Genomic DNA, 21,568 nt, shown 5'->3' with positions numbered 1-21,568 from the left:
GGAGGGATGATACTTATAGCTTCAGTCAACAACTCTTGCTGACCTCTGCCCCATCTCAATATTTTCCTCACTCACACTAATTAGTCCGCTACAATCATGTCGTAAAGGTGAGTTATGTAGCTATTGCGAACTACCATCATCTCGTATGGAGAGGTGAATGTGATACTGCCATATGTTGACTTGTAAACAATCCGCAACTTGACTCGTAAACAGACAATATACGCTGTATAACAGGTCAGTCCTGTAAGAACATGGTAGTCAGGGAGCAGCAGAATGTCTACTATATAAGTTCAGACGCGCTTCTCGGCTCATCCTAAAAGTAAACCCACCGATTTCATCAATACAGTTCTTCATTCAGTATCTACGATACGGGATTAATATATTGATCAAGTCTGAATATCAAGTCATAATCTACCATACGTCGCCAATGAAGCTATGGCAGACGTAAACAATACCTGGGAGAATACAAACTTCATGTTCCTCCTCAGCGAGGACTATTCGGGTATAACCTCGGCCTGCGATAAACTCGGCGACTTGCTGGGGATCTGCGACGAGACGTGCGAGGATGTTAAGGAGAAAGCCCTTGCAAATTATACATCCACCACTATTCTTCCCCTATGTGTTACTATCGGCTTCCCAAGCCAAGGCATAGCACACTACCTTGGAAGTAAACCGGGCGGCCAGAGATTCCTCGCCCTTCTTTGCACTCTAGTGACTGCGTTTAATCCGTCCGAGTGCGCGCAGGTGCTAGTAAATCTGATGGGACGTCATCTCAAGTTTGGAGAGATACGATGTCCTACAGCCGAGCAGCTATATCCGCTACTCAACACCGTCGAGGCAAGATGTAACCTCTCCAACTTTACTAGCCATATCGTAGACTACGAGATAATATTATCTCACGAGCTTCGTAAACGACACCACGGTGCCGCATTTATAGGCCGCCTAGCCAAGACCCCTGACACGAATACTGTGGCCAAACTAGCCGAGTTATTGATACTTCACAAAGCTGGGGGTCTTAGTGATGGCAAGCTGAAGGCAATAACAATCCAAGCAGGACGTTGCGTGCCTTGGATCGTAGCCTTTCTGCGCTGGTGGCTGCGCAAAGAACCCATGGTCTACATAGGGGAAGGCCAATCGCCACAATATGAAAAGCTCATACAGGGCGAGACGAATATTGGAATAAAACTCGTGCCTCCAACGCAGAAAGACGGTCCAGAACCCATCAGAATCAGAGCCATCTACTCGGAGTCACACTGGGAAGATTGGAATTTCCACCAAGGCGGTGCGGAGCACTACGGCGGTCTCGTTCCGATGCACACGTACTTCCGCCTCATGCTAAACGCCCTCAAACTAGACCAGGGTCAGGCCAACGAGGCAGCCGTAGAAGTCATCCCCTACGCGCTCTCCACGGCACGAAAAGGCCTGACAATGTGCACCGAGGGGTGCGTGCCTCGTAGTCGCTGGGGATCGCCATGCGACACGACCACGGACATCGCCGGGGCAAAGTCTAAGCTCTGGGAACAATCGCAGGAAGAAGATAAAGAGGGAATCTTGGCAAGCGAAGTGTTGAAGATCAGCTCGGGTCGCTTCGAACCGTTCCCGGAACGCGCCGACATCAACGGTATCCTACAACTCGTCGGCGGCTGCGAAGGAAAGCACATGCAAGACCTACGAAGCAGGCAGATGGGGTTGCCACTCTGGGGACATAAGGAGGCGGCCGCCTTCTTAGAACAGGCGAAGCACGAGGACGAACGCAAGGACTGGCTAGCAGGCTTCCGTTCGCAATTCCCCCTCGGCCAGCCCGGTCCCACGACTATGTTCGTCGAGCAGATAGCGCACATCGTCGCGACGATCCTAGCACTGTCATTATTCCGGAACTCCAAGGGGCTCATGGTCCGGCCAGACCCGTTTATCTGGCAGAACGCCGAGCTTGCACCAAGCACGGTCGTCTCGGCCATCTGTCGCATCTCCCGAGCGCAGACGGCATGCTGCGACGTAACGGAATGGCATCGCGTGTGCAGGAAGCTAGCCGGAGAGCCAGAGGGACGACCGGAAATCGAGCGGCGGAACGCGATTATATCTTGCGGTTCCGGACAGGTCGTATGGCCGGCGATTACGCTTGACTGGAAGTTACCTGTAAACGACGAGAGTTACCTACGACTTCACTGGTGCCGAGGCAAGATTTTCAATCAGCACGGCTACAGATTGTACCGCAGCATCGTAGCCATGAACTCACGCGTTACGCCGGCCTTGACAACCCGAAGCGCACCGGTTATCCCGCCCAGACTCACGCCGTCCAACGCACCAGGAGTCAAGCAGACACAGTACGGATTCAATCTGCAGCTTCACCCTCTGGACAACCAAGTCCTAGAATGCTGCCTGCTTAGGTCCTTCGAATACGAAGGCAACAAAATCACCTTCGCTGCTCTTGATCCGACGGGCGTACTGAAAACCCTAGCCTCTGCAGAGCGAATCGAGTCATGCCCTCATGACGAACATGCATCAGTAAACGTCGTCATGACAAACGCTCTAGGCGATGACGGTAACGCGGCCGCCGTATCCCCAGACGTGTATCTGTGCACCCCCGAAGACGCGCTGCCCTGGCTGAGGGACTGGGCGCGCAGGGCAGACGTTGAGCAGGTGGCGCGGCAAGGTCTGAGCGAGATACTGACACATGTGAAAGGTACAGAGGGACCATCCGGTGCTGTGGCGGTGATCCCGACTGCGGCTGAAGACCGGCTGAGAGTTTTTGTTTTGGCCAAGCCGGTCGGGGCGCATGTTGCTATTAGAGGGCACGCTTGTCTGGCCTGTTGTGTGAAGTTTTGCAAGCAGTTTGGGTTCAATGTGCTTGTGCTGTAGTGTTTAGGCATATCATGGGTTGGGTATAGGGTTCATCTATGTGAGATGTTGGGATATATTAAGGATAAACATTAGCGATGCGTACTTGTTGGTCTTATGACAGTATTTTAGTATGAATATACTCTTGAATATTTATTATTATTGAGTATCAGAGATAGCTTTCGTTGTCAATGCTATATTCTTGTACACCATTTTCTTTAGAAACTGTGACCGAGTAAAATAATTACCTAGTACCTTCGAACCTTTCATCGTTATATCATCATCTACAACTAGCAAGCACTGCCGGCTATTCGCTCGATGAATTGCTAAAAGCCGCGACGAAGGAGGGTCAATCGTCCTAGTAGGCGTAAGATAGAGTGTTCGAGTCACGGGAAGGAGACCTCGTAGTAGCCAAGGCGGCAAAAAGGAATCGACTCGGTAGGTATGGGGCTGTTCCGTAGGTTCGAAGTATATCTGAAAACTTCCAAAGAAGTCATGAAGATCGGATGTAAGAGTAAGGGCGTTGCGTAGCTAGTCGATATCGGTGCCTTCAATCAGGTGTCCAACACCGCTGTCAAACATATTAAAGATGGCAAGCGCCGCTTGTTTGGAAGCACTCTGCGCGAGTTAGCTAGGGGAAATCACTTTAAGACTACAAAGACGGACCAACTGAGAACTCGAGTCCACTTTTGTTAGGGAATGTGGAAGGATGTGGGCAACTTCCAGCCTTTGGAATCCCGCGTCTAATTTGAGTAAATTTCCATCATCATCGCTGGCAGCATTCCCGCTTCTCTCGAAGCGCTGAACGGCTTCTTGCTGATCAAACATACGAGATATCACACAACGATGACGATCACGAATAAGACAGGCACCACGAAGACTTGACACCCGATCTGGTGTCCCTGGGAATTGCTGCGGCCCTCCCTGTGCCTTCTCGACGGCTGAATGATAAGCAGGAGATGGCTGGGGCGTCTTTTTAGCGGATGCCTTTACTATACATGCGTTAGTAGATGTTCATAACCGAAAAGGATGTAGAGTAGTACGAGGTAAGAAGAAATTATCTAAGAGATAATCCGCAAATCTGAGCAGAGAAGAGCGGAGCTCCTCCTCAAAGTCTTTATCGCCAAAACCTATGTCCTCTCCATCCATCGAAAGGCCCATGGATCTGAAAAAGGTTCTCAGGAAATTATCTTTTGATTCATCGGTAAGAGCATATTCATAGGTTAGGCGAACGAGAAGGGGATGATGTTGATTGAGTAGGTAATGTTTGGTTATTGCTCCTGATCAGTACGAAATTTAGATACCCACTTATCATTCGGGTACTTGAATATACATGCTTTATTGCATAGTCGACTAAGCGATCTGGTAGTGGCAGTTATATAGTAGTTTTATTATTATTATCATTTCCTATCTCTCTTATTTATTACAATATACTATACTGGGCATCCAATCTAAATCCCTGACTAGTAAGAATATAATTAAGTAATGTCCCTTCGCTATGATTCGCCAGAAAACATATCCAATGGATAATACCACTAATACCAATAATCCGACCCGGTGGACGTCTTGGTACTAGAAATCTGGAGGCTCCTGCGACTTAGAAACTCCATTGCGAGGCTTGATATGGCGCGGGGAACTTCGGGCATGAAGGCATACCATTTATCTGTCGAGGCTGAGGGTTTGAATAATACCCAGTTCCCCAAGACAGCTGGTTATGCTGTCCCCCCATCTGTTCATTGCTGTAGAGTTGCGGGTAACCCGACATCGACTGTTGTTCCGCGAGTCCGCCAAATTGGGCCATCGAAGCCATCGGGACGCTTTGCTGATTCTGACCTCCTTGGAGTGCTTGGACAAACAAAGCATTTTGTTGATTACCCGGCGCCGTGCCAAACTGGAGCACATCCTGGGAATTGTCCCAGCTTTCTACTCCTGGGCTACGCCTCTTTCTGGGCCTGGAGCTTTCGACGCTGCCCTGTCTCGAGTTGCTCGACGTGCTGGAATCTCTGTAGAAGGATGAAAAATCTTCTGCGCCGGACGCGCTGCTCGTGTCTGATCGTGACACCGAGAATCCCCGGAGGTTGGCCTGCGCCAACGCCTCCTCGAGCTCCGCAATCTTGGCGGCCTGGGAAAGCTCTAGATCACTGTTTTTGGTTCTGAGAGCTGTACGGCGTCGCTTGGTAAGACTGGAAAGCTCGCCTTGTAGCCGGGCGTTATGCGTGCGTACCGACTGAAGTTCTTGCTGAGCCGATTCGACACCTCCCTTCACATCATTCATCTCATTCTTAAAACCCTTAAGCAGTTTAATCAATTCGGCGTTAGCCTGCTCCAGCTCTTTGTTACGCTTCTGGAGTTCCTCAATGTCCGAGGCGGCGGTAGAGACAGAAGACATGTTTTGAGCTTCCGTCGTTTCGGGAGCAAAGCAGGCAAAGTCAAATTCCAACTGTTGGTCTACGGGGAAAGACATTCTCAAAGGCCCCAGGTTTCTTTGCTAAGGCAGGGCTCGGGACTGTTTGGAAGGGACACTACCTGGCGTAGTCGGTGTACTGGTTCCTAGAACCCGTAGGTTAGTTAACTAGGCTCATCGTCGTCTTATAGATCTTCTGACTTACGGATATGGATCGCTAAACCGTCGTATGAAACCGAGAACGATTGTATAACAAGATATTAACGAGTTGAGAAGAGACGAAAGTGTCCTATTAAGTCTCTTGTATAATTTATAACCGTTCTGTAAATCAGAGGAGATACCAAAAGTCGAAGAAAGGATTGTATGCTTTGGAATGTATCTTGGCGAGTGATGAATAGAATTCGTATTGGAGAAGTTGAGATGAACTCGAAGGAAGGATGTTTATATCCTCTTTCGAGGTCGGTGAAATCAGTGGCAGGCTCGGACACGCCAGCTGCACCAGCTACACCATAAAGGCCCTCGTTGTAAGAAAACGTTGTTTGCTTAAAACTAGCTCTCCTAAAAGGTAGATAGGATACAGCATTATTGGTTAGCGGGTTAGAATACTGACGTGGATGGGTGTTGTGATTGGATATGTTAAAATAGTTTTGTTCGTCGAGTGCACGCCAGGTGCATGGCTTTGAGAATAATGAGTTGTATGTTTGAGTTGTGGTCAATCAACATGCGCATGCTGTACTTAAACTGTCTACCTAGTGTCTTCTTAGTGGTTGACATGACGATGAAAACATTTATATTTCCAGAAAGGGCTTAAGTTTATCTACCATCATGAGTAATCGAGTTGAAAACTTTTCTCTCGGTTTTGCTTGCTCCCTCAGGGTTCCTTACATCTGTACTCTCTCTTTCCTTAGTGGCTAGCCTAGAGCTATTTCTTATTGTAGTCGTTATTCACTTAGGATGCCTTCTATTCACTTGTACAGTACCTGCATTTTTAATACTGGCTCGTGGGTTTTATTGGGTATTTCCTAACAACCCTTACAATGACTGGATCTAAACAAATGAGGTATGGGAGTAAACAAACCAATCCGACATAAGAAAAGTATAGCTAGGAGAATAGAGGACTTGTCGCTTCTATCATGTAAAACGCGGCATCAATATCAATGCCTTGATAATAAAGGGCCAATTTTAATACAGCAATATTTACATTACAACGGGCGTGATTCTACAGGGCAGCACACGTATTGGTATAGTATATCCCTCAGTTAGCCTAGGCGATTCTAAACAATGGTCTGTATATTAGGATACGGTAGGCAAGATCGATCCATTTGAGACAACTATCAATTAGTGATTTTGTGGTTATAAGCTCGGTTGGTAGCCATAGAGGACGGGTCTATGGCGTTCAAGATGTCTGGAGTGCCTCCTTTAAAATATATGGAGCTAGAATTATAGGGGAGCTGGTGTAGTACAGACGTTATGTTATAATCTAGACGCAAGGGTATTACAAGGGTATGACAACGCCGTGTTACATCTACCACAACCCTGCAGCGTTCTAGAATAGGCAACAAATAGAGCATAATCGAAGCCTGATTGGTCGTCTGAAGACACCTATGTTGCTAGGCTTTGCGGGCGCCGGTAGAACTAATGGATATCGACATCCCCTGAATAATTGGGCAGAAATATAAAATGAGCGAGCATACACGGGTAAAGCAACTCTGATAATTTATATAGTATTTACCCACGGTGCACCTATTCAGAGACAGGCACATACTGAACAATATTGGACAAATTCACAGGAAGACAAACAGAAATGCATTTCAAAAAGGTATTCGAATTCAAAAATCGTAATCGTAAATACAAGAATATAACCGCCCAATCCGAACCAAGCTGCTTATATGTATACACATGCCATACAAACATTATCTCGTCATCGTCCCAGCCACCCAACCCATAGGCTCAAGAGCTTAAGCTGAGGCGACACACTGGAAGTAGTACGGGTTGTAGGACTTGCAAGCACCCTCGGCGCAAGCAGTAGGGCCGGCATAGTTGCTGCCGCCGCACTGGCCGTACAGGCTCTGCGCGCCAACGGCACCGGTCGGGGCCGCAGTGGGGATAGCAACGGCGGTGGAGGTAGGGGTGGTGGGAGGTGCTACGCGGGTTGACGTGGCAAGGGTGGTGGGAGTGGGGACGACAGCGGTGGAAGTTTTCCGCGAGCTGGGAGCGGCAGTGGTCTGCGCGGCGGAGGTCTGGGCAGCAGTCGTCGGGGCAGCGGGGGGGCTGGTAGGGTTGGCGGCACCGCCGTTTCCGACGGTGGCGGTTCCGGTCGCGGTGATGGCGGACGAGGACTGAGCGACGGAGGCGGAAGCACCGGCAATTAGGGGAGGTCCGGGAATGGTGTAGGTGAGACCGGTGGTGTAGATGTTGACGACGATACCGGGGTCCGCGGCAGAGTACAGCTTGGTACCCAAGACACCAGCAGGGACTTCGGTGCCGTCACCGGTGATCTCGAGGTTGAAGCATTGCGGGTAGGCCTGAGCGCCGTTTGCTTGGCCTGCCGAGTGGAGCGCAATGGTTTCGTGGCGGAGGACGTAGTTGCCAGGCTTGATGTTGGAAGGGATCTGGACAAGCCAGGTGTTGTTGTTCTTGATCAGCTCGTCAGAGCCCCAGAAACCGTTCTGCGCCGAGTCGTCGATGAGGCCAACCTCGTCGATCTTGAAGAATTCGAGAGACTCCTTGGCGACGCTCTCGCAAGAGCCGTCGCAGGCCGCTAGGTAGTCGATCATGGGACCCTTGTGCGACTCGGGCCAGGTGTTCCAGCTGATGCTGATGCTGTCGCCAGCCTTGACCTGAGCATGGCCTCCCGCCGGAGTGGCCGACTTGTGGCAGATGATGTCGGGGCTGCCGAAGCTGTTGGGCTCGACGAAACCATTATCGGTCTGAGAGGTAGTCCAGCCGACGACGGTGGGAGGGTTCTGCTGGTAAGGGAAGCTGGTTGGGTCGTAGCCCTGGTAGAAGAGTCCGTCGACGACGATGTGATCGACGTGGCCATGAGCGGCGACGGCAGCAGCCGACACGAGGGCCGCGACAACGGGAGAGATTCTTGAGATACCCATTTTTGCTGGTTGCGATAGTTGATGCAATATAGCGTAGCGAGCGAGCGAGCGAAAGGTAGAGACAATAAGTTCTGTTACGATAGTTTAAAATGTATCGATCAAGATAGCTATTCTCACCGGGAGTAGAAAAGAATGACTGGCAAAAGATAGACAATAATGAATGGCTAAAAGAATCAACTTCGCAAACCGATGGTGATGGTAAAAGAAAAGGTCGAGAAGATGGTATCTCGACTCATGTTATATAGAGCCTCGAGGGCAACTCGTGTCGTGGTATCCATGTCTAAGATCATATGTATAATTGCAGTCCTCAAGATCCACCAATACCAGGGTCCCCCTTAAGGTGCCGAAGGAATCGAGCTGCAGGATTCGACACGCTGAGGCCTCGACAATTTGAATGGGCATATGACCCCCTTGTGATTTCTTACGATGGGGCCCCTACCTTCGTGACCCACGTCGTCCGAAGTTGGAGAACAAGCCGGGATGGCACGCAGTCACATACCGTCTTTTCGGTCTTGTACCTAGGACCTACACCAACCAACGCCATGTTATGCCTTGGCAGTTAATGCGACGTTTGGGTTAGCGACAGAGATCTGACTGTTTAGGAGGATTACAACATTGTACTGATAGCAATACAGGACGGGCTACTTAGTGATTGGTGAACGGCTGCTAATTTTATTTTTAAATCAGCGTCAGCCATAGTAGATTGTATACCTAAAATGAAAACCAAACTTGTATGATGGCGTTGGACTTTTGCTGGTGGGAACGTCTCCAACGCGGCTCAGGCCGTAATTAAATTAAACGGTCAGGGGAGATGTGCTCTTGGCCCGACCACACCATCGGTAGCCGCCTCTTGGGTCCACGATGGCGTGACACCTAGTTGAGCCGCGGCGGCAAGCCTGGTCTCATTTATGGAAATTGATTTGACGAGCCGCGCTTTTGCATATGGCTGTTGGAAACCATCAGCTGGTGTATCAGCTGGTGAGTTGGTATTCTGATATGGCGATTCTTGGAAATGCTGATGCGATGCGATGCAACTCTTAAAGCCGATTTTATAGAACTTGGTGTCTCATCACAATCGAAAAGCAACCTCTCTCAGCATGCCTAATGGACAATCTATTGTATACCATGACATACGTGGCCGTCGTGTGAAGCGTAAAGCTTTGATCATGCATAACCAAGATGGCGGATCGGGAAAACCCGGTTCGAGTTGCCGTTGCTGCGAAAGAGCTACATCGAGGTTCGCACCGCTCATCGCAAATCAGCGGGGGATCAACTTCGGGATGAGAAGCAGAGGGAAGCAGAGGCTGGAAATCATCGGGTATCCACTCCGAGCCCCTGCGTCGATCTCAGACGATCCACATCTCCGTTTCGGATGACCGTAAACGGCAGTGTTCCCGGCTGGTTTCATATTACGACGCCAGATCGAAAAGGATAGGGGGGTAAATTCTAGAAAAAGCCCCAAGTTTCTTTTTGTTCGTTTCTGAAACGCGACCAATGTTATGAACAGGGTGCAAATTAGTTACCGTGGATATTCTACAGCCAAGCCGATTGGGTGGGTATCTAATCTTGAAAAACGTGATAGATGATAAATGATGAATATTCTGTATTAAGGAATAGGGGTAAACTGATATGATTTGACTCCACAGATGATTTCAATACTTGTATAATAATATAATATGCTTCGTATAAGTATATAACCATCATATCGTATAACAGGTACTTCTGGAAGATCGGGATACGGTGCATAGTTGAGAGTGCTTGATCACAACTAATTAAAGAGCGTCTCAAAGTTGAGAGTAGATAATATTATGTTTTCACAATCGTAGAATGTCTATTTACACGACCATGCGCTACCGATATAATCAAGTTCGTTACGTTACGTTACGTATATGGGGGAATCATGCCGTATCTCATGAGGCGCTTTTGCTTTACATCTTTTCTCTTCGAACATAAAATCATGCGGGGTTGGGAATAGCCTTGGATGCCAAGCTGGATACCTCAGCTCCGCTCCTCCCTATTTTTTGTTGCCGATGTAGCATCGTATGCTTTGGAGGTTGAGTCGGTTTGGCTATTTGTTTAGAATTCTCCCTCTCCGCCACCTCCTGCCACTCCGGCCGTCCACAGTCCTACAAGCCCCCACCAACTGACCTTCCACCCCCTCCAGAGCCCATCTAACCCTTGGCCCCTCTTGTACACTACCTCCGCGGTGGTCTTAGACTGCTTCGCTTTTCTACCACGGCCCGGAGTCTTGGTCGGTACCGCGTACACGGCTCTCGAGCCCTCTTCGGTAGCAATCGTATACATCGTACCGAACACTCCGTTGTATCGTCCTAGCGGTACGATCGTCTCCAGCTGATCTGTTTGATCTAGAGCATCGAGATACGTGTGTTCCGACAGCACCGCCACTTGACCGCGGCGGAGGACCGTTTCTAACGGTAGCTTCACGAATAAGGACGCACACGAGGTGCAGAACTTGGCCACGGAGAAAGTCATAGGGGACTGCTCGCGGTCGATTAGGAATTGGGTTCGTAGGACGAGGGGCGTGGATGATGTGAGGAGCGGGTGGACGAGAGAGTTAAGGATGGTGGGTGCTAATAGGGACGACGGGCACAGCCACGAAGGTAGCGAGCGTAGAGTTGACAGGGTCCGCCGCGGGGTACGTCCGGTGGATGTGACGATCAATCTCGTCCGGACGAGATCGAGAGGTGCTAATATGAGGCCCGTCGAGACGGCCGCGGCTGCGGCGACGCACAACGAAGCCCAGGGGTACGGCGATGCAACATCGACTAGCCTGTCGACGTCGTCTTTTAGTCCCAGATCGGGAACGTTCAGCAGCGCGCTTAGAAGGCTGCGCGACCAATTCTCAAATAGCGACTGCAGCACCGTGTAGAGAAACGTGGCGTTTGTTCCTTTCCAGACCCCCCACATCGACTCCTTGGACCATAATTGCGACAGCACATCAAGTATCGAGTCGGGCCGCTTTAGAGCGAGATGATGAGGGAGGGTTACGGGTCTCGTAGGCGACTTGGCGGGTCCCGCGGGTGACGAGTCCCTCCTCTTAGACTTTGGCGGCGGCGTAGGCGTATATGGCGTATTAGTCGTAAAATATGAGGAGCCTTCGGGATCGGAGTCAGAGTCGCCTTCCTGCAATTATGTCAGTATCGCCACACTAAGAGCTAGACGACGGCCATAGTAAATTCGTTGCTATACCTCGTCCCATACCGAGCGGTCGGGGGCGATAACGTTCGGACTGGAAAGGATCGGGCTCGAGAGAACCGGGCTGGCAGGCCTCGGGGCAGGCTTAGGTGCCGCTTGGGTATTTAACCCTCCGAGGTCGTCTTGACTCCTCACTTGCAGGATCGTCTTGGCCACCTCGAAGGGCTGGGCCATTATTACCGACGTATACTTCCATAGCAGCTCGTCTACTAGACTCTTGACCGACTGTATAGTAGATGGTGATATGTCGTCGAGGTGATCCTTATAGTCTATATCGGGGAAGATATCGCGAGCTCTGGACGCGTATTTGTTTGGTGTCGAAGCTGTCGCATTTCCTTGGGAGAAAGGGTTTGGTTGCGACGGGAGGCTCCCGGCCTGCTCCCCTATAGATGGTGGTATATAATAGGGGCGCAGGGGGTTTACTCCTTCCCTAGGTGTAGACATTTCAAGCGGCATGGAGCTTTTTTCGATTATACTGCGAGTATCTTTGTACGAGTGAAAGATACACAGATTATCGTGGGGTGGAGGGACTGAGTTGTCTAGCCGGGATTAGGTAAGCTGGGGAACCAATGCGAGCTTAGCCAAGCTTGCAAAGTGGGATTATGCATGCGTGGTACGATACCTATGTACCTCGTAGTATCTCGTAACCCAATAAATTTGTGTGCTACAAATTCTATGGATTTTTGAACCGTATCTTATCTCTTATCTATCGATAAGATAAGCCTTAATCGAAACGAAAAAAAAAGAGCATCTCGGATTTAACGTAAAGAGATTCTCCAACGATCGGTCGCCGGCCGCTAAGCTTGTCCCTTGTACTCGGGTCGCCTCCAAGATTTTATCGGAGCTAATTCAATTCGCCTTCCTCTCATTCGTTGGAATGCCGTCGCATCGCATTGCTGAACATCGTCAAGTACCGTAGTTTTTTCTCTTGTTAGATGCAAGCAACCTCCGATTTATATGCTCGTTGGTTCCCCCGCTAGACGGAGTAATGCTACAATAAGAGCCTCATTTTGGTAAAGGCAATTATTTAACCAGGTCTTCGCCTATCGGCAAGATCTACCCTTATTCCAATATTTGCAGCTTAAATTCTCTTCGTCCCATCTCATCCCCGAAATCCCCGAGTTCTAGTCGCACCCCTCGGACCTCGTCTCGACACGATGGCGACTCCTCGAGCTCTCGTTCGAAGCATACCTAAGCTTCAATTCTCTTCCTCCCAGTCCCTATCGCAATTCAGACGGCCTGCTCTCTCTACATATAGCAGGATAAGATCTAAGACGCCGTTGATATGCCATACCCGAGCCAGCGCTCCCATACTCCGACATTTTAGCACATCTCCTCTGCGCCAGCATGGACATATACATCCGCCTAAGCCAGGCGAGGAGTAAGACTTTTTTTTTTACGAGAGCCTAATACCATACGCTAATCTACGGCCAGACTCTACGTGACGTTTATCGACAAGGAAGGAAATGAGCACAAGATCGCAGTGTCCAAGGGAGACAACCTGCTAGACATTGCGCAAGCGCACGACCTAGAGATGGAGGGAGCGTGCGGTGGCTCGTGCGCGTGTTCGACGTGCCACGTTATCGTCATGGACGACGAATACTACGAGAAGATGCCCGAGCCCGAAGATGACGAAAACGACATGCTGGATCTGGCGTTCGGCCTGACCGAGACGAGCCGGCTAGGCTGTCAGGTTGTTATGACTAAGGAATTAGATGGGCTAAAGGTCAAGCTGCCCTCCATGACGAGGAATCTGCAAGCGAGCGATTTCGGCTCAAAGTAATAAGAGATATGACCCGGAAAAGTTAAAGGCAAGGGATGGACATATCAAGAACCACCGAACTGTACCAATATGACGACAGGTAAGGCGTAGCGCACCGGTGTGGTGGTGGCATTGCAACTGGCAGCCAGGATAAAACTAGCGAGCCATACGATACGATGTACTATACTCGCAGCAGGATAGCTATAACCGGCTTGGAGATAGGACAAAGCCCAACTCTTAACGAGGTCATGTTCATAAAGTACTTTTGGTATCATCCTATAAAATGCCATTCCAAATCCGGATACGCGCGTATCGAGCAAAGCTTAGGCTTCTTCCAGCGCATCCTTCTTCAACTTCCCGCCACCTCCGGCGATCAAATCTAGGAAGCCTTGCCGGCTCATCTCGTTAACCTTCTCCTGGCGCCTCTGAACTCCCACGATGCCATCCTTCCGCGTATCCCTCTCGGCTTCGGCGGCCCGCTCCTGCGCCTCCCTGACGGCGCGGAATAACATGACAACGCCGCGGTGCGCCACCTTCTTCAAGCGCTTCTCCGTCTGCTGGATCTCCTGGGTGGAAGTCTCGGGTCGGCCCTCCTCGTCGACAGCGCCGACTAGTACGTCCTTTACGCGCCCCTTCTCCTGCGCCAATCTCTTCTGTTCCCGTAGATGCCGCCGTGCCTTGGCCTCTAGCGCATTGTCGACAGCGTCCTTGGCCGCTTGGTGGGCCTCGGCGCTGCGCGAAAGGACCGGATCCGCACGTCTTGTGGTAGATAGCTTTGTAGATAGGATCTTGGACATGGATGTCGCGAAGGCATCGGGATCATTGCGTTTTGATTTTGATTTTTTGAATTGAGGCCTCGAATCGTCGTCTCCGTCCAAACCCTCTTCTTCTACTTCATCTTCGTTCTCGTCATTCTCGTCGTCGTCGTCGTCATCTTCTAATTCGGCTTCGGGACTCTTGTCGCGAGCTTCATCTCTAGGGAGGTTCTTTGCTAGTTTATTCCGTTGTTTCGCGAGAGACTTGGATTTGAGCACCGCATCGTTATCTGAGTCTGAATCCGAGCCTAACTTCGAGTCCGAGTCTGAGCCGGATGGGATGTCATCTACGGCGACATCCTCGAAGTCTTCATTGTCCGAATCGAGGAGGTTTACGGGTCGGAACTCGGCGTTGGCGCCCTCTTCTTCCGAATCGCTGTGATACTTGAGGACCTTTCTTTGCTTCTTATTCGGTCTCTGAGATTTGTATTTGGTATTTGAATCCTGGTGGTTTCGCTTTTTTGAAGTTGGACCTGCCATTGTGAAATGCACGTTTCCTTTATATTATTTTTGGGTGTATTTGTAGGCTGATGTCCAATTGAAGCACTAGCTCTCGACTTTTTTTTCTTCTTCGAAAACTTCAATTGCAATGTAGTGCCCCACTTAGTAGCTACCGATAAGATAAGTCTAAGTTGACCGCCTGCCGAAATGATATGAAGTACAAAGTACCCGCGAATAATTCGCGTCCTGGTAAAGCTTAACCGCGACGATCATTTACACATTTTAGTATTTTGAAGGTACTCTCAGTCATCATCATCCCGCTTTTGCATCTCCATCAGAGATAAAGAAACAAAATGAAGCCGTTATAAGATTGATAACATGAAGGCAAACGCTCCACCGACGCCAAGCCGTCGCTAACATCGACATGCTAACATCGACATGGATATGGATTATTAGATTTAGGCAGCCTTGATTTAAAATCCGAACTTGACCTTTCGTCTTCACTCTTCCAGCTGTCCGACCAGAGTTTCGACTCTCACCTTCGTTATAATAGACTGCAATTAGTTGTCGCTTACTTTCTTTATATAATCATCTCGTCAGAATCGCAAATTAGCACTGGTCCCTCTTTATCCAGCAAAACCCAACTGTTCAGAGGCAGTAAACGCTACGAATATACGTACAGCGTCTTATACCTTTGAAGCGACGTAGAATAGAGTAGGCTCTCACGATGGCAGGTATCGTAGGCAGCCAGAGCGACAGCACGTGCAATACGCACAACGCCCTGCGCAACATAACCTCCTACGCCTGCGGCGTGACTTTCGGGTTCAAGAGCACTGCGGATCCGCCGCCGGACATGCATTACGGGGTGGTGTCTCTGAAGGAATGCTGCGACATGGCGAACCGCCCCCTGATGCGCATACCGGGCAACACGGGCTGCGAGATACAGTTCTGCGAGCTGCCCGAGAGTACAACCTCTACTACTCAGACGGTCTACTACGCCTACGCTACGGGCTCCGGTACCGCCGCCGCGACGCCGCCACCGTACGTCACAGAAGACGTCCATATCGGGCCACCCGGCGACGTCGAGTCTTGCATGCGCTTCGTCTACGAGCGCGACGTGCCCGAGAACATCGCCAAGGACATCGCTTTCGCGAGCAACTGGTGTATCGTTCGTATGTACGACGACGAGCTACCCGATTCTGAAGTATCTGCTGCCGTGACGGCCAGCCCTGCGCCCCCGAGTTGGACGACCGCGGCGATGGACCCGTTTGATGTCTACTTCTCGACTAAAAGCGCCGCCGAGGCGAGCGCGACCGCGGCTCCTAAGTCGACGAGCGACGGGCCCAAGAGGTATGCCGAGCAGAGTACGTTAACGGGGGTCAAGATATGGGCGGTTGTCGCGCTGGCGACGCTTGGCCTTGTTGCTGCATTGTGATTTTGACTGAAAGACGCATATATATATATATATATAGGTATATAAGGAATAGTTACCATTCTTTAGTGCATAATACTCATGACTACCTATAATCCATTAGGACTTTCAAGCAGTCGTTGAAACTATCACGAAGAATGACGTATAATAGAGGCATGCCACAACATATCGTTGCACTAAATTATATCGTTACATTTCTTAATTCCACTTATACTTATCTGAACTTACTGACAGGGTTACCTTTAGATGATGATCTACTTATCGTCATGGTTATTGATAATCTATATGCGGGGCAGGAAATCTCCCTTGGGGATGCTTAAACAGGCAGCTCAATGTGGAACGTCGCAATCAATTGGACTTGGCTTTTTACAGACCTGACCTCCCTGTAACTGTTTTTACCTTGCTAACCTGGTTTCTAGCGATGTAAATGCTGGCGACGAGATTGCTCTTTGCATATCTATACGAGTATCAACTTCAGCAGGCAACAAGTGCAAGTTCTAGGAGGTTGACTTCCATCACTCTCGTTTAGGATCGTGTTATACGCCCAAGTCCTATGTCATCAACGGATATCAGCGGCAATGAGACCACCTGTGTTTCTTAGCGGTGTAGTCCTTGCCGCAGGAATAGCACGCGCTCAGTCTGAAAATGAAACCGGAGAACATCCAGGATGGCCGCGATGGTGCGGAAAGGTGTACGAACCCGGATATCCGTCTTTCGAGCCGGGCGGTCACACGACAGAGCCAGCTCTTATCAACACGGACGGATCGCCAAATCTATACGTGCAATTCAAGCCACGTCATAGCATCTACCTAGCTGGCGAGGATAAGGGCTCCTTCGTCGTCAAGGCCGAGCTGTCGCCTTGGTTTGGCGAGCCGTGGGAGAATTCGACGACCGACGAAAAGTCGGTGACGGAACCGTTTACGGATCTGCACTTCTCGATCAGCCTGGCGTCTAAAAGCGGCGAGGGTGATGCACCGCTAGTCGAGGGTGTCGTGCCGATTAATGCGACTGGTTCAGGTTTCGATTTCGACCTCTCTGCCCTCGAACCGCGATTAACACCATACGAAGTCGTCCTGGTCGGGACGTCGCGGCTTGGTGGCCGCAACTATACGGCGAATAGCTCGTTCCGGTACCTGCCAGATATCGCCCCGGGAGGGAGCGCGACCAAGATCGACAACCTGAACGGCGGTCTATCATTCCGCAACGCGCAGACGGGCGACGTCTTCGTGCCTCTTCTACCGTACGGGTTCTACGGGTTGTATAACGGATCTAACAGTACGGCTGAGAGCGACGGGTTCGTTCGCGAATACTCCAGCGGTGGAAAAGGTCTCAATGCTATCATATCATTGGCGGGATTTGCTGATACCAACCCGGTGTACGACAGCATGGACGCATCCGCCGCTCGCTTCATGTTCGACCTACGTGGTTCATACAAAAACCTGACGGAGGTTACACAGCGGGTGAACACTATCAAGCACCACAGCTCTCTGTTCGCTTACTGGACGGCCGACGAGTAGGTCCCCCTCTGTCGATCAGCAGTTGACAGTTTCATTGGCTTATACTAACATCTACCAGACCCGACGGCTGGCAAGTTCCCTTCGACGTTACGCCTGCAGCCCAGGAGCTCATTCACGGTTTAGACCCGTATCACCCAGTAGCAGTGACCCTCAACTGCCAAGACTACTACTTTGGAGAGTATTCGGCCGGTGATATTCTAATGCAAGATCCATATCCCATCGCAATCAATAGTACCTTCTCCAAGTGGGGTACAGAATGTAATGCAACCCTGGGGGACTGTGGGTGTGATAACTGCGCAGGTAACCCGCAGGACGTCTCGCGTCGTCTCGACGGCCTGATCCAATACGAACGCTGGCTGGGCCGGTGGCCTCTACCCAAGTTCCACAACCCGCAAGCCTTCCACGGCGAGGACTACTGGGCCCGCGATCCGACACCTGCCGAAGCCTTCGTCATGAACGCGCTAGCATTCAACAGGGGTGCCGCCGGCATCTTCGCCTGGACGTGGCCTACCAGCCAGGAATTATTCGACGCGCACTCGCAGATGGCGGCGGCGGTTACTACTACCCCCGTGAGAGATTTCTTGCTTGGTGGTCAGCCCGACGGTAATATTCGCATCGATAATCAGGAGCTGCTTGACATAAGCTATTGGATACGAGAGACCCAATTCATGATAAGCGTAGTAAACGGAGCGTATAGCGACATCAGCGGACCGGTCTCGATCGCGCTACCAGCTCCCGGAAGGCGTATTGCGGATGTGCCATTTGGAAATCAGTCGTGGGGTGTGACGGACGGCAAACTGATAACTGACAAGCTACCTGCTATGTCGACAAATTTTGTCCTTATTGATAAAAAGTAATGATAGGATCGCGCATATGCTTAGCATCCTTGCCAAAGTAGCCAATAGACACACCTTGAGATAGCGCTGCAGACCGCTGCTCTATGTTATATGTTATACTAGTGTTATCGTAGATACTGGTATATAAGGGTAACACACGTATTTATTCCCAGCTAAGGCGGAACGTGGCGAGAAAGTTATACGATGGCTGCATCGAAATGACGACAGCTCCGTTCCGGTTTCCTTAGGTATGTAAGGTATATATGGTTTATACGTTCCCAATATATTATGCTCCCGAGTCAACCGTCTTAACAGTTCGCCATGGATCACTTACACGCTATCTCTTCGTACGGCCTCGGCCTGTGGGATCAGGGTAGGCTATCTCCAGTCGCCGCCCTTGGGGTGCCTCTAGGCGTGCTTTTTCACCTTGCCCTCTCTCGGCTGGGAGACGCGGAACGATTTATGTATACTCTTATCGCAGCTATGCTGTTTCTCATGCTCGGCATCCTTTCCGTTTCCGTGTTTCTAGGGTCTTCCTTTCTAGGCGCCCTAGCTGGGTTATGCATCTTAGCAAGTACATTCAACGTAGGCCTCTTTTCGAGCATGGTTATCTACAGACTATTCTTTCATCGTCTGAGAAGGTTTCCCGGGCCCTTCGACCTCAAGATCTCCCGATTCTTCTCCGTGCTGAGGGTTGCGAAAGAAGCCAAGTACCACAGCGACGTTGCCAAGATGCACGAGCGGTACGGCGACTTTATCCGTACAGGTGATGACAGTCTTCCAAAATATTAAGCACCAAGCTAAGAGCACCGCTATAGGACCCCGGGAGCTGTGCATCGTTCGAGATTCGGCGATCCCGATTATATACGGTCCGAATACAAACTGTCACAAGCCAACTTGTTACATAGGTATCAACGCCGACTCCAGAAAGGCATCCATCCACGGCTCGCAAGACCCCGGCGACCATAAGAGAAGACATAAGGCTTAGGATAAAGGATTCTCTATCAAAGGTATCCGACGCGCCACCTGCTTTTGAATAACTATCGAGGTGGCTAAGCTACGAATCGCAGCATTGCAAACCTACGAGCCTCGGATTACAACGTTGGTTACCAAACTTGCCGATCAAGTTTCGAATAAAAGAGTACTAGATGCGACGGCCTGGTCGATGTATCTCACTTTCGACGTCATGGGCGAAGTGGGATTCGGGAAAGACTTCGGCTGCGTCTCTAGCGGGACAAACCATCCTGCGATTCAAAGCATCCGCGACCATATGCACATCCTAGGCGTCTTGAGCCATATCCCCTGGCTGTTAAATATCGTCGGGCGCATCCCGGGCGCGTCGAAATCGTATCGCCCCCTTTTCAGTTATTGCCAATCTCAAGTCGAAAAGAAGCGAGAGGTAAGCCATCCAATAACGATTGCCGCCGGTCCTAATACGCCACCAGGGTATCGACCTCGAGAAATATCCCCAAGATATCATGACGTGGCTGCTAAAAGCGGTTGTCGAAAAAGACGTTTCTGCTTCGCCGACGAAAGAATCGCTTCTCGACGACGCCAGATTGCTTATAATCGCGGGAAGCGAGACGAGCGCTGCGGTGCTAGCGAGCGCTCTGTTCTACTTGGCCAAGTTCCCTCGCGTCTTGAAGAAGCTACAGGCTCGGATCGACGACGTCATCTCGACCCCGGCGGACTGGACGTACGAAAAGGCGAGATCGATCACCTACCTGGACAACTTTATCGACGAGACCCAGCGTCTAAAGCCCGCCCTGCTTACCGGAGGATACCGACGGACGCCACCGGAGGGCATTCTAATCGACGAGCAGTTCGTTCCGGGAAACGTATCCGTCATCGTGCCCATACAGCTGATCCAGACGGATCCGCGCTACTGGAAGCAGAGCGCGGACTTTATACCAGAACGGTTCGGAGAGCGGAGCGCTGAGATGGGAACCGGCAAGGCGCCCTACATGCCTTTCAGCCACGGTAAGTAGACTCTAGACGATGCTTAGAGATCCGAGTTGCCCTGGTTGGTTAACAGAGTTCATTGTAGGGACGTACGGCTGCTCTGGTAAGAATCTGGCCTTGATGACCTTGCGGATCGCCGTCTCTATTCTCGCGCAGCGCTTTGATATCGCCTTTGCGGCTGGTGAGACGGGGGAGGTGTTCGATAAGGAGGCGAAAGATACGTTCACCACTTACCTGAAACCTTTGAACCTGCAGTTCTCACCTAGGAAGTGAAGCGCGATATCTATGTCTGCATTTTGTCAGGAGGCCAGTTGATGTTTTATTCTTTTTCGAGACGAATACGAAAGCGTGGACGTTTGGGCTTGGTCTGACGACAGCTAGAGGAGGCTGGTATGAGCGCCAACAGGGATTGTCTTCTAAGTTCTCTATACAACTGCGCCGCAATATCCAACCGTTATTCTATACCGACTGCTAGAACCACGATCTCTAGGAAAATGGAACAACAAGCTAGAATAAACGTAGCCTTTCCCAGCACCCAACAGTTATTTGTTTTATTGCTACTGATAATCTCTTTGAAATCAAATCCTCCTTTTGCCACGATCAAGTTACTCATTGGCGAGGCTAGCATCTAAATATATAGAAGTACAGTAGTCGTATCAGTTCCCGTGCTCAGCACAAACGCAGCGATGTACGGGCCAGTAAGCTACTTTTCTCCATTCTCGTCTGCGCAGGATACAGTTGACCCGGAGATAAGAGGAGCGTTACTGAACGCCAACCAAAATCCCACGTTAACACGTTCTGTGTAATACAACCCTTTCTGAAATACCTGGAGCTTTTTGTCTGAAGATTCGGTCCTCCGGAATGCACAACGGACCTGATGTATAATTTCCCCCCTTCGCAGAGAAGAGTCCTACGACTTGTGTATAGTAACTAATCCGAGGTTCGTAGGTATCGACGTGAGCGACGTCGTAGCCCCAATGCTGAGTCGCAACCCATACATTGGCCTGGTGGACTAATTGTTGACCCTCATGTTGCTAGTGAAAGGTATGATTTCACATGGTCGATCGAGGGAAACATCTCAACGGCGCTCGGTGGTGTGTTGAGACCCCTGTGTTTTGCTAGGCGATTGGGTAGACCTCCCCGTGAACGTGACGAACCTGTACACGGAGCACTCGGCGCAAAATTCGAGCTGCGTGCCTGTACTGGGGCAAGCCTGCGTAGACACGATACTGGCATCT

The 21,568-nt window shown here is 50.4% G+C and overlaps 10 protein-coding genes across 10 annotated transcripts; 5 read left to right on the top strand and 5 right to left on the bottom strand.

Annotated features, from left to right (window-relative positions):
• Nucleotides 1-333: 333 nt before the first annotated feature.
• F4813DRAFT_400735 (uncharacterized protein) lies at nucleotides 334-2,859 on the top strand (the record flags this gene model as incomplete). Its single annotated transcript, XM_049248305.1, has 1 exon — nucleotides 334-2,859. The coding sequence occupies exon 1, from the start codon at nucleotides 436-438 to the stop codon at nucleotides 2,857-2,859; it is 2,424 nt and encodes an 807-aa protein (XP_049102563.1). The 5' UTR covers nucleotides 334-435.
• A 106-nt stretch (nucleotides 2,860-2,965) lies between these two features.
• Nucleotides 2,966-4,095, bottom strand: F4813DRAFT_298679 (uncharacterized protein; the record flags this gene model as incomplete). The annotated part of the gene is made up of 3 exons (XM_049240732.1): nucleotides 2,966-3,456; nucleotides 3,505-3,830; nucleotides 3,882-4,095. Coding segments are annotated over 3 exons (627 nt in total), but the record flags the coding sequence as incomplete, so codon positions are not given.
• A 192-nt stretch (nucleotides 4,096-4,287) lies between these two features.
• Nucleotides 4,288-5,422, bottom strand: F4813DRAFT_400732 (uncharacterized protein). The gene has a single exon (XM_049248304.1). The coding sequence runs from the start codon at nucleotides 5,300-5,302 to the stop codon at nucleotides 4,436-4,438; it is 867 nt and encodes a 288-aa protein (XP_049102561.1). The 5' UTR covers nucleotides 5,303-5,422; the 3' UTR covers nucleotides 4,288-4,435.
• A 1,773-nt stretch (nucleotides 5,423-7,195) lies between these two features.
• Nucleotides 7,196-8,494, bottom strand: F4813DRAFT_298667 (carbohydrate-binding module family 1 protein). Its single transcript, XM_049240731.1, has one exon. The coding sequence runs from the start codon at nucleotides 8,347-8,349 to the stop codon at nucleotides 7,201-7,203; it is 1,149 nt and encodes a 382-aa protein (XP_049102560.1). The 5' UTR covers nucleotides 8,350-8,494; the 3' UTR covers nucleotides 7,196-7,200.
• Nucleotides 8,495-10,115: 1,621 nt separating this feature from the next.
• On the bottom strand, nucleotides 10,116-12,068 carry F4813DRAFT_350402 (mitochondrial carrier). The gene is made up of 2 exons (XM_049242302.1): nucleotides 11,560-12,068; nucleotides 10,116-11,493 (listed from the first exon to the last, which is right to left on the bottom strand). The coding sequence occupies exons 1-2, from the start codon at nucleotides 12,019-12,021 to the stop codon at nucleotides 10,426-10,428; spliced, it is 1,530 nt and encodes a 509-aa protein (XP_049102559.1). The 5' UTR covers nucleotides 12,022-12,068; the 3' UTR covers nucleotides 10,116-10,425.
• A 304-nt stretch (nucleotides 12,069-12,372) lies between these two features.
• On the top strand, nucleotides 12,373-13,499 carry F4813DRAFT_298652 (ferredoxin). The gene is made up of 2 exons (XM_049240730.1): nucleotides 12,373-12,946; nucleotides 13,000-13,499. The coding sequence occupies exons 1-2, from the start codon at nucleotides 12,723-12,725 to the stop codon at nucleotides 13,346-13,348; spliced, it is 573 nt and encodes a 190-aa protein (XP_049102558.1). The 5' UTR covers nucleotides 12,373-12,722; the 3' UTR covers nucleotides 13,349-13,499.
• F4813DRAFT_298644 (Rrp15p-domain-containing protein) lies at nucleotides 13,500-14,756 on the bottom strand. Its single transcript, XM_049240729.1, has one exon. The coding sequence runs from the start codon at nucleotides 14,620-14,622 to the stop codon at nucleotides 13,651-13,653; it is 972 nt and encodes a 323-aa protein (XP_049102557.1). The 5' UTR covers nucleotides 14,623-14,756; the 3' UTR covers nucleotides 13,500-13,650.
• Nucleotides 14,757-14,847: 91 nt separating this feature from the next.
• Nucleotides 14,848-16,101, top strand: F4813DRAFT_350398 (uncharacterized protein). Its single transcript, XM_049242301.1, has one exon. It carries the CDS (start codon nucleotides 15,311-15,313, stop codon nucleotides 16,016-16,018), a length of 708 nt encoding a protein of 235 aa, XP_049102556.1. The 5' UTR covers nucleotides 14,848-15,310; the 3' UTR covers nucleotides 16,019-16,101.
• Nucleotides 16,102-16,339: 238 nt separating this feature from the next.
• On the top strand, nucleotides 16,340-18,389 carry F4813DRAFT_400726 (uncharacterized protein; the record flags this gene model as incomplete). Its single annotated transcript, XM_049248303.1, has 2 exons — nucleotides 16,340-17,528; nucleotides 17,591-18,389. Exons 1-2 carry the CDS (start codon nucleotides 16,594-16,596, stop codon nucleotides 18,387-18,389), a joined length of 1,734 nt encoding a protein of 577 aa, XP_049102555.1. The 5' UTR covers nucleotides 16,340-16,593.
• A 300-nt stretch (nucleotides 18,390-18,689) lies between these two features.
• On the top strand, nucleotides 18,690-21,186 carry F4813DRAFT_400724 (cytochrome P450; the record flags this gene model as incomplete). The annotated part of the gene is made up of 6 exons (XM_049248302.1): nucleotides 18,690-19,134; nucleotides 19,187-19,276; nucleotides 19,364-19,378; nucleotides 19,439-19,767; nucleotides 19,814-20,348; nucleotides 20,416-21,186. 6 exons carry the CDS (start codon nucleotides 18,690-18,692, stop codon nucleotides 20,601-20,603), a joined length of 1,602 nt encoding a protein of 533 aa, XP_049102554.1. The 3' UTR covers nucleotides 20,604-21,186.
• Nucleotides 21,187-21,568: the final 382 nt, after the last annotated feature.

Source organism: Daldinia decipiens, assembly GCF_022478715.1.
Source record: "Daldinia decipiens strain CBS 113046 unplaced genomic scaffold F4813scaffold_6, whole genome shotgun sequence".
NCBI classification, from domain to species: Eukaryota; Fungi; Ascomycota; class Sordariomycetes; order Xylariales; family Hypoxylaceae; genus Daldinia; species Daldinia decipiens.
Note: the sequence above shows the minus strand (reverse complement) of the source record. Positions and strands in the feature narration are given on the sequence as shown.